Raw genomic sequence first — 15,491 nt, 5'->3', positions numbered from 1 at the left:
AGTAATTCTCAGTGCCAACACTAGATGGAGGGATAGATCTGTGAGAAGAGTTCTTGAGCTGTGCTGTGCTGAGCATTTTTGCTGAACTCACATAGGCTACACAATGAACTTGAACTTGAATGAATTAACACCATCTAATTTCAAATACCTTTATGACTCAGCTGTGTGTGTCCTAATCAGTCCTGACTCCTGAGTCCTTATGAATTAAACCAGCTGGTGTGACTGATTAGTTGAGTCACAGAGGGGAACTGGGCCTACACTTCCCAGAATTCCGTCTGGCAGTTTTGACGTAAATTTTGAGATAAAAAAAAACACACCCGACCGTTAGTGACGCCGAAGGAAAGGAAGGAAGAGGGAGGTGTGTGTGGCTGCTGCTGCGGTAGTGTTCTGGGTCGTTTCTTAATTTAAATAATAACAATATTCTGAATAGATACAAGCAACAAACAGCGTTCTAATTATGGCCGAGACAGTTATGGTGGACAACAAAAGCTCCAATCTACTCGTGAGTATATTTATACTTATTTCTCTTGCCGGATAACAGGTGAACTTTAACGTTAGCATGTTAGCTCTCGAGTCTTGTCGACTCCTCGGCCCTAATGAGGATTAAAGCCTCCTTTATATCCAGTAGGCTAGTAGTACGAATCGACGATGTTGCTTTAGAACAGAACGGATCTACAAGCCATGCGACGCGTTGTTGGCTTGTGGATCAGTCTTTTCGGCAAGTGACACCTTTTTTATGCGATCTATTCATACTAGCGCTGGCTATTATGTAGCTGATCGCTCTCAATAGTCTGATCATTGTGGTTAAAACTAACGGACCCTGGGTGAGCAGTGAGCACATTACATTGGCCTACTATATTGGCCTAAGTATTACTGTTAATGTTCTGGGTGTTGCATTTTATTTTATTATTAAGCACAGTAGCAACACTGGTAAAACATTGGTTGGTCAACATAATGACAGGTGTATGCGTGACAATTAGACATAGGTGGTGGGGGGGAAATAACATGGGGTAGAAAAAACGTGCAGGCAGGCATTAAAAGGAAACGCCTCCACGTGAAGGGAGGAAAGAATAGGAAAAATAATTTAAAAATTAAATAAGTAAGTAGAGAGGTCAGCTGCTAACCCTAACCCTGATTTGCTGATCAGATCTTGCAAATAATACAGTCCTGTTGTGTTCTGCAGGTTCACAAGTTATTTCTGTTGTTCTACATCGGTGGATCTCAAACCTTTCCATGTCAGGGACCCCCAAATTCATATTTGAAAACGTTAAGATTTAATTTATCTTTTTTACGTAGCATAGTGAACACTTTGCATCGCAATACGTTGTGGACTTGTAGATCGACTATTCTAAAATAGCAGAAGTATCTAGTGGAAGAGGTTAGTCTCGTTGTGATGCTATATTAACTAATTTTGCTGGGGGACCCACTGCAACCTCCTCTAGGACCCCTGGGAGTCCCTGGGCCCCACTTTGATGACTGGCCTACATAAAGCCATCATACTGCACACCTGAGCTTAACTCTTCATTTAGCTTGAGCCACAATTATTTGCATGAATGACATAGTTTTGTGGCTGCTTATCAGATGTAATCTAACAAGGCTACCATTGTAGTATTGTATAGTACATTATTTTCTTTACGAGGAGTCAAGTGCAGCCCTGTCCACCTGCCTCTCTTATGAGTTTGTCCTGTGTGTTAGGGACGGGGTTGGAACGATAATCGTTATTATCGTTTATCGTGATAAAAAACACTCCCATCATGCACTGACTCACTGGGATCAATTCACCTTTTATTTGCCGAGCTGCATATATCCTGTAGACCGGTACCATATTGAATAATTGGTAAAACTGACCTGGAAATAATGTACTTGATACAGGCTCTTTTTTTCACTCTCTACCAATCTCTTTGCCAAAAAATAGCAGATCTACAAGCTCACAAAGCAACGCATTGCGACTTGTGAGCTTGTCGATCTGCTATTTTTTGGCAACGTTCCGCCCCAGGATAATGGATGTTGGGGTTGGGGATATTTTGATTATCGCGATAATATCATAAATCGCAATTTCTTTATTCACAATAATGGTGTTCATATGGTCCCATCATACTGTGTGTGTCGGGTGTCCAGGCACAGGAAACGGCCCAGCTGGAAGAGCAGCTGCAGGGATGGGGAGAGGTGATCCTGGCTGGGGACCAGGTGTTGCGCTGGGAGAGGCCCTGGTTCCCTGGGGCGTTGATGGGCGCCACCACTCTGCTCTTCATGTGAGTGTCTCTTTTTTATTCTTCTTCCTGTTGTTTATTCTGTCTGTTTTTAAACTTGGATGATGATGATGATGATGGATGGATGCTTTATTTGTTGCCTGGGGACACACTGAGGGGAGGACCCTACATTACAGTGGTGCCAAGTTAACTGTAAATGCAAGGGGACCCATGTTTAGTCTGTCAATGTTTAGTCACATCACTAGTAGGCACATATTTGGCATAGCCCTCATCAGCTGCCATGTGGTCAGGTCTGCATGTAGTGCACTGGACACAGATGATAAAAGTGATTATTATCAAAGTAACTATCTAACTCTATTTCAAAGACTGACAAGAAGTTTAAATGAATCTCCGAATGATTGAAAATATGATGCAATTTTACATTTAAATTGCCAGAGCGTTTACAAGTCCTTGTGGTGTAAAGTATTACAGTGTTAAGTGGAGTGTACCATTTCTGTCATTGATGGTGGGACATTTTCATTTGCAATGTTTTTTATTAATTATTCGTATAGTATTGCTCAGCGCTTTGTCTGGGCCAGGACCAGGGTAGTCATACCCTCTGAGAATTGAGAGGAGTTTCCCACTGGCTTTTCCACTGCATATTAATGGCTCGCCTTGACTCATTTCACTTTTGTATTTTTGAGCGGTGGTCACAACGCTCCTATACGTGGCCGTGTGTGTGGGTCTGTCTGTCTGTCTGTCTGCGTCCGTCCGTGTCTGTAGCCTACAGTACCTTTTTTGACCACACATGTTAAGGGAGGGGCGCTGTTGTTCAGGCCACACACACACACACACACACACACACACACACACACATACTCTTGCTGTTGCGCAGCCTCCACGACCACCGCTCAGTTCACACGGGTGTGATTTTTTTTTCTCCCTTTTGGCAAGTTGATATCCGGTACTTGGTCAGAGAATCCTCACTATTGTCGTGTCACAACTCACTCCAGGATACTGCATGGAAGCTCCCGAATACCGTTGTCACACAGCCATTTCGATGTGAAATGAATCCATAATGAGCAACTGCAATGGTCCGTTTCTGGCCTAAAATTATATCAGAAGCTGTTTTGTTGGACTGTACAGTTGCTATAAAGATTTGTTTCCAGACAAAATTGCATTGTTCTTTAGCGCCCTCCTATGCAGAGGGTTAGCCCACTCCCCAGCGAAATGATTGAGGGTTAGGAACGAAAATATGTTAAATTAACACAGGGGTCCCAGAGATAAAATGTCTGTGGCAAAAAAGGTTGAGAATCACATAGTGGATTGTTAAACTTGTCTCTCTCTGTCCCGACAGGATGATTTACTACCTGGATCCCTCTGTGCTGACTGGCCTCTCCTGCACAGTCATGCTGCTGTGTCTGGCTGACTACCTGGTGCCCACACTTGCCCCACGGGTCTTTGGCGCTAACAAGTGGTGAGAGGCAGTCTCCTAAATAAAGAATGGAATTGCTGTCAAGTCTAGAGTCCAACCCATCGCTTTGTCCGATTTATCGGTCATTATTTGTCCACATCGGTATTGAGAATTGTATAACCATTGTATAACCATTGTATAACCAATGTGTCAGATTCTTTCTTTTTTTTTTAAACACTTTCAACCATCCCTATTTTTGGCATGTCACTATAAGCAAACATTTTCAATAATCTTCAAAAATAGCATGCCGGTATCTACAAGCTCCCAATGTGTCGCGATGAGATGGTATATCAGGATTTGGCACCATTTAGTACCATAGTTATACGGTAATCGTGTCACTGATGGTACAAAATGCAACTATATGCAATTTTTAATGGATTTTTATCAAACATTTGTTAATGGGTATTTCTAAAGATTTGTTTTTTTGGGCCTTTATTTGATAGGATAGTAGACTGACAGGAAATGGGGAATGACATGTGGCAAAGGTCGTCCGGATCGGGAATCGAACCGGCGACGCCAGCAGGCATCACAGTCTGATATGTGGTATGCACCTTGACCACCAGGCCAGCGGGCGCCCCTGTTAATGGATATTTCTGACAATTACTAAAGTCGACACCGCGGGCCAGCCCTACATGTCCAGTCGGTGTACATACTACACACAGCCATAAGGTGTTCCAGGCAGCTCTCGTGTTGCCTCTTGTAGAATGTCTCTTGGGACATGAGGGGCAGGATTGAGTGACAGTCTCCAGGTGCTGCGTGTTGGGTGTCTGGCCCTGACTGACACCTCAGAGCTGACTGTGTAACTTTAACACCAGCAGAGCGTGACTCATCTGCTTTTTCTTTCTTTGTCCTGATCGCAGCACCCTCCATAAGTTTGTCTTCCTCCGCAAGAATACCGTTTTGTGAATTGCAGCGGGAGTGACTTAACAGCAAATGCAGCCGTGTAGTGAAAATAGTTGGTGATGGTCACTCAGGATTTGTATAGATATTGCTGTGTCATGGCATGGGAAGGTGTCGATTCAGTTGTTAAAAATGAAATGGGCTCTGGGTGGATGGACATTGTGGACAAGACAATGTAGTCCTGCCTGTATGTGCCAAGATTGCACAGGGCATTTGAACAGGGCAAGTCTATTCTTAGTTGAGCCAGGAAGGGTGTGGCAGGCTATTGATCCATGCAGTCTGCTCGCAACGCAGATCTGTCCTGCAGAAAGGCCCAGGGCCATATCATGGCTGGCTGGTTACTCGCTTAACCTGGATCCTCACAAGGCCAGCGATGGCAGATGGGAGGAAAGTCAAAGCAGTCCCCACATTGGCCTGTTGTGCTATTTGGGTATCTGGTCTTGATGTCCTTTCAGGGCCGCTAATGGGAACAAGTCCCATGGCCTGAAATAGGGGTGATGGCTAAGCAGAAGAGAACAGCACGTTCTGAAAGAGATTCCCCTACTCCCACCCCCTGCCCCCGCTTCTGAAACGGTTTGCTTTACTCCCCGTCAGCACTGTATAGCACCATTTCAATGTATATGGGTGTTGGGTGTGTATGGTAATCATGAGGCATGGAGGCAAAGGCGCTGTTCAGAATTATTTTCTCTTAAAAGGACAATTTTTTTTTTTTTTTTAATTTTACAAGGGTTCATATTTTAGATTGGAATTGGTGAAAAGAAAATATGAGTGTTAAATGTTTTCATTTACTGCTTTTAATTTTAGCATTTTGATTTCAGTTGGTGGGGGCATGCGTACAAGTGGCTAAATATGTATTTTTAGACACAATAAGCCAGCAATTTCTTTGTTACTATTTACACCAGCCCCCATAAGTCACATCTGCCCATGAAAGAATGCGGTGCATTTTGGGAATGGGCTTATTGTGTTACATATTGAGCCACTTGCATGCATGCTCCCAACCTGAGGGCATGCATGCAAATCAAAATCGTTAAAATCACTAAAACGATAGAAGTAAATGAGAACATTTTAACACTGACATCTCTTCTTTTCTCTGGTGACTTGTTGTAAAAAAACAAAAGTTGTCTTGGACAATGAAATATATAATCTTGGCTCCTGTATCGATGCACAACTGGTTTGCTTATTAATCATGAGTCAGTGGCTTAGTTTGTCTTCACTTGTGGCAGTTTGTCAACACAAAAGATGACTAATACCCATTTCCTGTGGAAAACGTACAGGCGTGAGAGCAGACGGTATACTAACTGTTAAAGGGGCAAAGCACCAATCGGGATTGGTTTGTTTGGGTGCAACATTACAAATCCCTAAAACTTTGTGTGGAGTTTGTTGCTTTCCAGCTTACTTGCTGTTCTCCGTGCTCCTGGTTAAAGCAATCAATGTACCAATTGTTATAATTTTTCTCCCCTCCAGGACCACAGAGCAACAGCAACGCTTCCATGAGATCTGTGGCAACCTCGTGAAGACCCAGCGCCGTGTGCTTGGCTGGTGGACGCGTCTTTTTACCCTCAAGGAGGAGAAACCTAAGATGGTATTCTATTTTTGTGTTTTTTAAATAATTTGTATAGATGACTCGCCCACAAATCATCACCTTTACACCACTGCCAAAAATAAACAATACACACTACTACTTGAGGTCACTGGTAGCGCCAGCGGCCGCTCATTATATCCGTGTCATGAGGAGAGTTGACTGCTTCATTTGCTATTGGTGCCTTTTTATAAATGCAGTCTTTCTCTAGGCTACAGACGCATGTGTCCCCTGTCAGCTGATATGATTCTTCTGCCCCACTTAGTAGGCCATAAACCTGGCTTCGTGCCGCATAACGGCACATGAAGGCCCTTGTAGGCTTGCCTCTAATGATGTTAGACACGCACAGAATCAATTAGCACGCTCAATGAGGGCTTTGTCAGACGTTTGACAAGGACACATGTATGGACTCCTCTCATGTAGGAGTTAAAGCTGCAATCCGGAACTTATTTTAATGACTAAAATCTTTAGTGGTTGCAGGTGGTCTCCTTGATCTTCCATTGAGAGTAGGATATCTACCTACTGGTTGACAAGTAGTCCTGCCTGAAGTTTATAAGCCAAATATCTCAGTGGTAGTTGCTCTTGCATGAGAGGTAACAGTAGACCCCTGTCTGGATGGTCTTGGGTAGGACTTAAAAGTTGCGGACTGCAGCTATAGTTCATGTATCAAGGGGATGTTTTTGCACTTGTGTGTTAATGAGCTTCATACAAAGGCACAATGGGACGATAGAAAATTTCATGTCACGATAATTGCGACCGAAAACGGATTTACGATATTATCGCGTTAATCAAAATATCCCCAACATCCATAATGCTGGGGCGGAACATTTGCCAAAAAATAGCAGATCTACAAGCTCACAACGCGCTTTGTGATATTGTAGATCGGCAATTTTTTGGTAAAGAGATTTGGTCGAGAGTGAGAAAAAAAAAAGTTGTGTTTTACCAATTATAGAGGTTTTAAATGGTACCGGATATGCAGCTCGGCAAATAAAAAGTGAATTCTAGAGTGTGACAGAGGACACTTTAACGATGAATTTAAATCTCCACGATACGATTATCATGAGTGTTTATTTTTTTTTATTTTTTTTTATCGCGATAAACAATAACAATTATCGTCCCATCCCTAGAACATGGCAGGTTTTACTGCAGTGTGTAGTGTGGAACAGTTTGTACTGTGAAGGTCCTTATCAGTGCTGTCTCTTGGGGTCCCTCCCTGTCCTGTCCTGTCCTTTTCTGCAGTACTTTGCCTCAGTGATCAGCAGTCTGCTGGCAGTGGCCTGGATTGGACAGCAGGTCCACAACCTGTTCCTTTTCTACCTGATTGGTGAGTACAACACACACCATTAAGAACTGGAATTATTGTATACTTTAGCAATTGAAAAATGGCAGATAAACAAGCTCACAGCGCGGCACGAGTACTGCGCTGCAAGCTTGTAGATCTGCTATATACAGTCATGTCTTTTAATCGTGATACTTTTTCGAACATTTGCAACTCAATATTTGCTTCTGGGGGGTCCCTGGAACATGTTTTGAGACTGGGGTCAGCGGCCAAATACATATAATTCTAGGGATCCTTGACATGGAAAAAGTGTGTGAACCACTGACACAGAAACGTGTTTTTAAAAAAAACCTTAGAAGGATTTAGAAGACACTTATAGAATCGGGTCAAAATATTCAAAGACTTGTCTTGCACACATTTTCATGATTTTTCAAAAATGGCAGATATACAAGCTCGCAGCACGGTATTCGGTGCCTCGCTGTGAGCTTGTATATCTGCTATTTTTCACTATTTAAAGCATAAAATAATGGTTAAAGTAACAATGCGTAATGATGCGTTCCCGGTCTAAATGGGTTAATTAATCATTAGTGGTACTTGTCTATCCTCTGCTTGTCCCAGGCTATCATAGTGAAGATCAAATTACATGTCTATGATTAACTCATTGAATGCCATTTCAAGATGGCCCCCAAGTACCAGACTGCCACTATCCTAGATTTCTAGTGCACGGATCAATTTTTAGTGCACGGATCGTGCACGCCCATGCACCATTTATGCATCATATGTGTAGTACTTTTTAACAGCTTTCAAACAAAAAAATCCGCTTGGAAATCCGTTCAGGCATTCATGAGATAGAAGCCTTCAAAGTCAGACAAAACAAACACTGCCACCTTCCAAATTTCTAGTGCACGGATCAATTTTTAGTGCACGGATCGTGCACGCCCATGCCTAGATCATGCACCATATGTGTAGTACTTTTTAACAGCTTTCAAACAAAAAAATCCGCTTGGAAATCCGTTCAGGCATTCATGAGATACAAGCCTTCAAAGTCAGACAAAACAGCCATTTTTGACATTTTGAAAGATGTGTTTGTTATGGGGCTAAACATGCAATTGCGCAATTGCGATCATGCCTAATACATTTGAGGCATTTTTAGAATTTTTTTTATAAAAAAAAATTTTGAGAATTTTTTTTTTTTTTTTTTTTTTTTTTTTTTCAAAATGGCTTCCAACTCGGGAAACTCGGGCTGTGGCAGCCTGGGAGTACTGTAATAACTCGTGAAACTCGTGCCTTGGCAGTCAATGAGTTAAGAAGCTAGGAAACAGGAAATGTTGTCTGTTCATCTTAAACGCCAGCTTCCTGTTTAGAAACACGCCTGTTGTGGCCCTAGATCAGGCTGGCCAAATTATCAGCCCCACAGGCTGCATCTGGCCCAGGAGCAACCTTCAAGTGGCCTTGTGATTTAATTTAAATTGCCATTAAGTTACAGGTCCTTTTCAATAAAATACAATGTTATTACGTAGCCGAGCATGGTCTAAAATCTGTAAGCTGGAGCATCTTGTGATTGAGAAACCGATTCTGCCAATCACACTGTACAATCCTCAGTGTTAATTTAACTTGGAGAGTGTGCAGATGAACAAAAAGGACCTTTTACAAGCAGACGTGGTCAGAGTTGAATGGCATGGGGGATTTTGTACACTTAAAGTGAGTTAAATTGGCGCCCAGGATTTCTCTTGGGTGGTGAGGTTCTGACCATGCTGTAAGGCAGCGGTCATTGTCCTCAGTATAGTTGGATCAACATACATGTATTATACTGTATAACTATAAACACAAAAGCTTGATCCACAAGATCAGTTGCCCCCCGTCTCTGATGACAGACATATTTTTCTGTCTTGTGTGTTTCACAGCCAGGTTTGTTTGTTGCATCAGAGCAGAATATAACCGCACCAATCATTTACTATCCGTAGCTCTGTGGCATTCACACGTTACTTCCTGTCTGATTCAGCACTACAGTAGAAGTGATGTGGACCAATAACTGTTTCCTTATAGCAGCAAAGCACGCACACTGGAGCAACACCAAAACTATCTACTGCTGGAGTAAAATAAATGTAAAAGTTGGTGGTATGTAATGTTTTTGTCCTATAAATTGGGCTTGAACAATGAATTGCAGTAGAACCATACATGGACAAAGTGACAAAAATCTTAGACACACACACACACACACACACACACACACACACACACACACACACACACACACACACAGACACAGACAGTATCAGTCCTATAGATGACGTATAATTATCCCTTAGGGAGTGTGTTAGTAATCAGCGTTCTGGGAAGATGACTTGTCAACAGGGAGAGGCTGACATGTATGTTCCCATCCCTCGCGTCACCTCTTCCCCACAGCAATGGATGACGAAACGTATACACTTTGTTCTGATGCATTCAGTGAAATGTGCCTTTTCATGAATTTCTGTTTTGGCCTCCAGGAATGTTATGAAGCGGTCGAGATCAAACCATATTAAGCTAAATTATTTTTAAATGTTTGGTCATCGAATGGATGGTCTCATCTCATCAAATGCTGATCTACAAGCTCACAATGCATTGTATGTGTGTGACGCGTTGAGTTGTAGATCTGCTCTTTTCTGAGAAAAAGTGCCATCGTGTTAGGCTATGGGACGAGTGGTGGAAAGGGACGCTTGATGGTGCTGTTCGCTAGCTTATGGATCACCAATTATTTCCGGTTACTTGGTGATTACCTGACATGATGACGTAATCGGAACAAAACCACCCTTTCACTTTTGTTTTGGAAAGAAGAGGAGCTATGGGACGAGTGGTAGAAACAAGGTGGACGAGGAAACAGATATCTTTTGAATGGATTGTCACAAGTGGGCACTGATTATTATCTTTTCCAAGCAATGTGGAATAAAGTCGGATAACTATGTTGGCATTAAATGAGTACTTAAGCTTAGGTTTACCATTAAATATATTTCCGCCATCATGCACAGTGCAATACTCATTGTTAAGGGAAACATTTCCGTACTCTCCGATGTGAAACGGCGCATCATCGTTTGTTTGGCAATGTAAACATTTAGTGGAAAATGCACAGAACATAAGGTATTTCTTTTGCCATGTGATATTATTGATCTTCTCTTATAAGAACAACAGGATTTGGGTTGGAAAATGCAACCTCTCCCCTTGCTTAATCTATCCATTTGTTACGTATAGGCTAGACATAATTATGTAACCAAAGTCACAGGAACATTTGGTTCTATTTGTAAATTGTCAGGAGTAAATTAACACTTTTGGAACCAGGGGCGTCACAAAGGGGGCGAAAGTGGGATTGAGTTACTAATGCCCAAGGTGGAGGGGCCTTAATTATTGTATACTTTAGCTATTGAAAAATAGCAGATATACCAACTTGTAGATCTGCTATTTTTGAAAAGTCGTAAAAATGTGTGTAACTGTAAATCTTTGAATATGTGTATTTTTTAAGCGAACATTTGTGACTCAAACTTTGCTTCTGGGGGGTCTCTGCAACTACATATTTTGAGATGGGGGTCCGTGGCCAAATATGTTTTGGGGGTCCTTCACATGAAAAAGTTTGAGCACCACTGACATAAAAACGTAGGTTCTTCAACAAAAACGATATTGAAATATTCAGACTTGCACAAATATTAACGAGTTTTCAAAAATAGATCTACAAGCTCGCAGCGCGACACTTGGTGCCATGCTGTGAGCTTGTATATCTGGTATTTTTCAATAGTTAAAGCACAAAATAATGCGTTCCCAGTCTAAATGGGTTAAACCCACTCCCCCTATGAGGAGCATTCATGGGGGCCCGCAGTGAATCCTTGTACGCAGGGCCCAGATTTTGGTGTGACACCCCTGTATGGAACCAACTAATGTCCTGTTTTCTTTTCCTGCCCCCTGCAGTGAGCTTCCTGCTGCTGCTCCCCGGCCTCAACCAGCATGGCATCATCACCAAGTACGCCGGCATGGCCAAGAGGGAGATCAACAAACTGCTGAAACAGAAGGAGAAGAAGAATGAGTAGGCTTGGAAAGCACTACACGGTACAATCCTCAGTGTTAAATTGACTCGGGAGAGCGTGCAACCAAATGGACCCTTACTGGTCCATTTGGTTCCATTGGCGCACTCTCAGAGTTAAATTAACACTGGGGATTTGACTTTGTGGCGAGGGGGAAAATCTCTGAAAGGCGGACTGCGGAACAAAGTCGAAGATGGAAATCCATTTACAAGAGAAGAAACCAGTTGAGGGAACGAGAAGAGAGAGAGATAGAAGAAAAGCTCCCTTAATCTCTCTCTGTCACAGAGCGAAGACCAATTTGTCACACGTGGAAGAACGTGTCACCTCTCCTCCCCTCCCGAACGCCCCTTTTGACATTTCAGGCCCAGTCAAAGGGTGGGATTATTATTATATATATATTTTTTAATGTCTTGTTTGTTATTCATTTCAATCCATGCAGTTACCACATGGATTCTGATTGTTGCTTTTCCTCACCAGGTCATTAAGTCATGTTCATTCAACCCATTCAGGCCGGGAACACATTTTGCTGTTTGGGAGGGGCTTACAGTACATGTACAGTATGTAGCAACATATTTGTTTTGTAGGCTAATTTCTGATTTAGCCCTATTCTATAGGTTAGGCCTAAATGGGTTAACCACTTCTCCAAAAATAGCAGATGTACAGGCTGAGAATAAGTATGGGCGTAAGTGGTTAAACATGTTCTGTGCACTGAAATGTTCATCACTATAATTCACTCATAAACACAAACGCACTCTTGAGATTTCCTATTGTTTCTTAGTTTAACGAAAACAATTAAGATGCCAGTAAAGCTTTTTAAAGCCATTCCCTATTTATTTTTCACAGACTCGGCGACTACGGAGTGGTGGTGTTTTTTTCTCTGGCATTGTAGCACCAATTCTTTCAGCCACACATAGATCGCTCACAGGCAGTATGTCACAGAAGAAGAAATTGTTTACCTTTTTATCGTTTAGTCACTACTTTTTGCTTTAGATGTATTTAAATAAGAGTACTGAATGAAACTGGAGTCATACACAGAAAAATCCCTTTAATTTAACTCTGAGGATCACTTGACACTGGGAGTGTACAAATGGAACCAGATACTTATACTTAATCTGGTTTCTATTTGTACACTCTCTGGGTTAAATTAACACAGGATTTTGACGGTGTACGCTGTGCTGTGTATGTGTGTACACACACGTTTGGAAAGACAACAGAGCCGTCTCTGAGACGCAAGCCCGCTGCTGCTAGGCTGAGCATCGCCGGTCCCCGTAGCTCTCGCTCCTACCCCCACAATACACTTTTTGTTCATGGTCTGGGGTGCCTGTCTGTAAATAGGCCTGTCCCTTATATCTGTCTACTCTGCTGTCTAGCTGTCTCCATCTATGTGATGTCCTTTTATTCTGTCCCCTCTTTAGTCTGCTGTTTGACCCCTGTCATGAATTTCACCTGTTGTTGCCCCCCCCCCCCCTCCCAGATGGAGATCTGTAAAAAGAACAAATAAAAGTCTGATTTAAATTAAATTAAGTTGAACAGCTTTGGGTATTTTTTGTAATACTTTTTTTTATATAAAAGTATATATAATTGTTTGCAAGATTCATATGGTCATGTTATGCCTTTTATAATATTTTGTTAGAGCAACATTCATACTTGGTTACACGGGGGGTGTCGTATCGAAAATAGACGATCCAAGTATGACTGAAGCTATAAATAGTCAGTCTGCAAGCTTGTAGGTTGGCTTTTTTCATTGTGCGATGGCACGCAACTAATTAAATCAGGCAATGCTGAGTCATGAGCCAGCCAACTTGGCAAACTTTGATGTTGTAATTTAGCACCTTAGGGCACATGTTAGCTTTCTGAGCCTTTGTGACTGCTCAGCCATGCTGCACATGTAAAATATAGGAACATTTTGTTTCCCATACTTGGGAGCTCTAGAATCTCTTGCACTCCCTCTGAGGTATGTCAAGTATGAAGCCCATATCTCCAGCACGGTTCATAGCACACATGGCTGACCAACCATTTGCCTGCAGGGTACCTCTCCAGATTTATTTGATGCCGTCAATGAAAGTTGTCTGTAACATACCATGCATTCCCTGTTCTGAGCTGTGACCTGGCAGATGGCTCCACCTTTTAACCATTTCAAACTTGCGGCACTATTCTGAGCATGTCATCAGTTGAACATTTGAAACTTTCTTCTTTTTTTAAATGGGTAGCAGATCAACTTTTTTGCAGTTTTTCATACGACAGAAGTACATGGGGCTTTTATGCCGTTTATGGCAGTGGTTCTCAAAGTGTGGAGAACCCCAGTGGTCCCTGAAGGGATACCAGGGGGTCCCCAGCTAACTGAGTTAATATGGAATAAAAATAGGTTTAACCATGTTAAGGCCCATTCCCACTGGGCCAGATAAAATATATCTGGAGATATTTCTCCATGCAAAGTGGATGGTAGATACAGATAAAAAAATGTTTTGCCACAGATAAAAGTATCTGTGGCAAATATCTGTGGTATATATATTTTTTATCTGTATCTACCATCCACTTTGAATGGAAAAATATCTGGAGAAATATCTCCAGATATCTTTTATCTGGCCCAGTGGGAATGGGCCTTTAACCTTATATACAGTACAGTACATCTACAAGCTCTCACTAGTCACTACATTATTATGATGCGATGCGTTGTGAGCTTTTAGATTTGCGAAGAAAATCTTGAAAAGAATCATTTCAGAACCCCAAGTATATATCAATTTGAGGGTCCTTGAGATGAAAAGGTTTGAGAACCACTGATTGACTGAAGGCTATGTTGTGTACCAGGGGTCATCGCCATATTGGCTTGCGGACATTTTTTGTCATAGAACTTAACTATCTTAGAGTTTTGGTGGTCCTTTCAAATAAAACGTTTGAGAACCACTAGTATTAGTACATCAGTGTCATATCCTGAAGAAAACCTGGAGACTGACATTCAGTAATTGGGTCTAATGATTAAAATAAGATGTGTATAGAACTGAATATCTAAAATTGCCACAGAATCTTTCTTTTCTTCCATGTACGGACATTGATGACCCTGTGTGTTGCTAGCTAGTACAGTCTGAGAGCACAGCATTCAGTCTCCCTGCGTCGTGCGGCCCACAGCACTCTGTCCCCCGACTGCCTCCTTGGATCCTGTGGACCACCTGCATGGGTGTTCTGCTCACCTGTTGCACACAACACACACACACACAAAATTACACACACGAGACTTTGAGGTCTGAGGAAGAGCCGTCAGGCTCGAAACGTTACCACAGCAAAACTTGAAACTGGGAGCAGCATATTTGGTGTGCGGACTATTTTTCTTATTTATTGCATACTGTTTTTAGTCCGGCACCCATCCTACATGGCCTTGGATGTGCATGCCCTTTCTGGCTGTTTCTCAGCCTCTATTTCCACATAAATCATGATATAGGCCTAAATCGTGATATATTTGAGGGACCAAGTCATCCAGTGGGCTTTAGCCCCTATTCAGTGCCTGCAGCTGAGAAATTCTGCCCTGATGCTGAATGTAGGGTTACTCCAGTCCAGACAATATACAGTACAGTCAAATGGTTCAAACATCCAGCCAGGGTCATGCTGGGCCCTTGATTCAGCCCGGGAAAAAGAGTTGGAGAGGCCCTCATTGCGCGCTATAGCGCTGCTACTACTCAAAGATTTGTGACAAAGTGACAAGCCAGTGGGCCAATTAGATGACTTATATTTTGTCGTTGTCGGGTGGAAACCTTGTATGTCCAAAACCGTTTGTTTCGTATTTATCATTTTAAAAATGATTTAAACTAGTGAAAACAGCCGATCTACACGCACACAATGCCTCGCAGAGGCGTTGTGTGCTTGTAGATCTGCTGTTTTCACTACTATTGTACGACGGCCTTGTATGATGAAGCAGAGCTTTGCTTTGCGAAAAATTTTACTAATTTGAAACTTGGAGATACAAGGTTTCTGCCCGACAGTGACGATTTACTTTGTTGGCCGCCCAGCCCCCAAAATGGAACAAAGG

The 15,491-nt window shown here is 42.3% G+C and overlaps 2 protein-coding genes across 2 annotated transcripts in view; one reads left to right on the top strand and one right to left on the bottom strand.

Moving 5' to 3' along the window:
- On the top strand, nt 1–13,913 carry arl6ip1 (ARL6 interacting reticulophagy regulator 1). The gene is made up of 6 exons (XM_080724925.1): nt 1–502; nt 2,119–2,252; nt 3,547–3,666; nt 6,028–6,145; nt 7,382–7,466; nt 11,358–13,913. Exons 1-6 carry the CDS (start codon nt 458–460, stop codon nt 11,474–11,476), a joined length of 621 nt encoding a protein of 206 aa, XP_080581051.1. The 5' UTR covers nt 1–457; the 3' UTR covers nt 11,477–13,913.
- Nucleotides 12,496–15,491, bottom strand: part of LOC308284337 (alpha-1-antitrypsin-like protein GS55-MS) — a 30,765-nt gene continuing 27,769 nt past the window's right edge. Inside the window, exon 9 of the mRNA XM_080724922.1 lies at nt 12,496–14,658. Coding sequence (XP_080581048.1) covers nt 14,543–14,658 — 116 coding nt within the window. The 3' untranslated portion in view covers nt 12,496–14,542. The remainder of the gene's footprint in view (nt 14,659–15,491) is intronic.

The sequence above is a fragment of the Nannobrachium achirus genome, assembly GCF_963921795.1.
Source record: "Nannobrachium achirus genome assembly, chromosome: 4".
NCBI classification, from domain to species: Eukaryota; Metazoa; Chordata; class Actinopteri; order Myctophiformes; family Myctophidae; genus Nannobrachium; species Nannobrachium achirus.
The sequence above is the reverse complement of the archived record's forward strand: the minus strand, read 5'-3'. Positions and strand labels throughout refer to the sequence as shown.

Excerpts from the sequence above, each read along its gene's own strand:
- arl6ip1 (XM_080724925.1), top strand. The coding sequence starts at position 458 with ATGGCCGAGACAGTTATGGTGGACAACAAAAGCTCCAATCTACTC. Across the intron at positions 2,253-3,546 it reads GCCACCACTCTGCTCTTCAT|GATGATTTACTACCTGGATC; the intron begins GTGAGTGTCTCT and ends CTGTCCCGACAG. Across the intron at positions 3,667-6,027 it reads GTCTTTGGCGCTAACAAGTG|GACCACAGAGCAACAGCAAC; the intron begins GTGAGAGGCAGT and ends TCTCCCCTCCAG.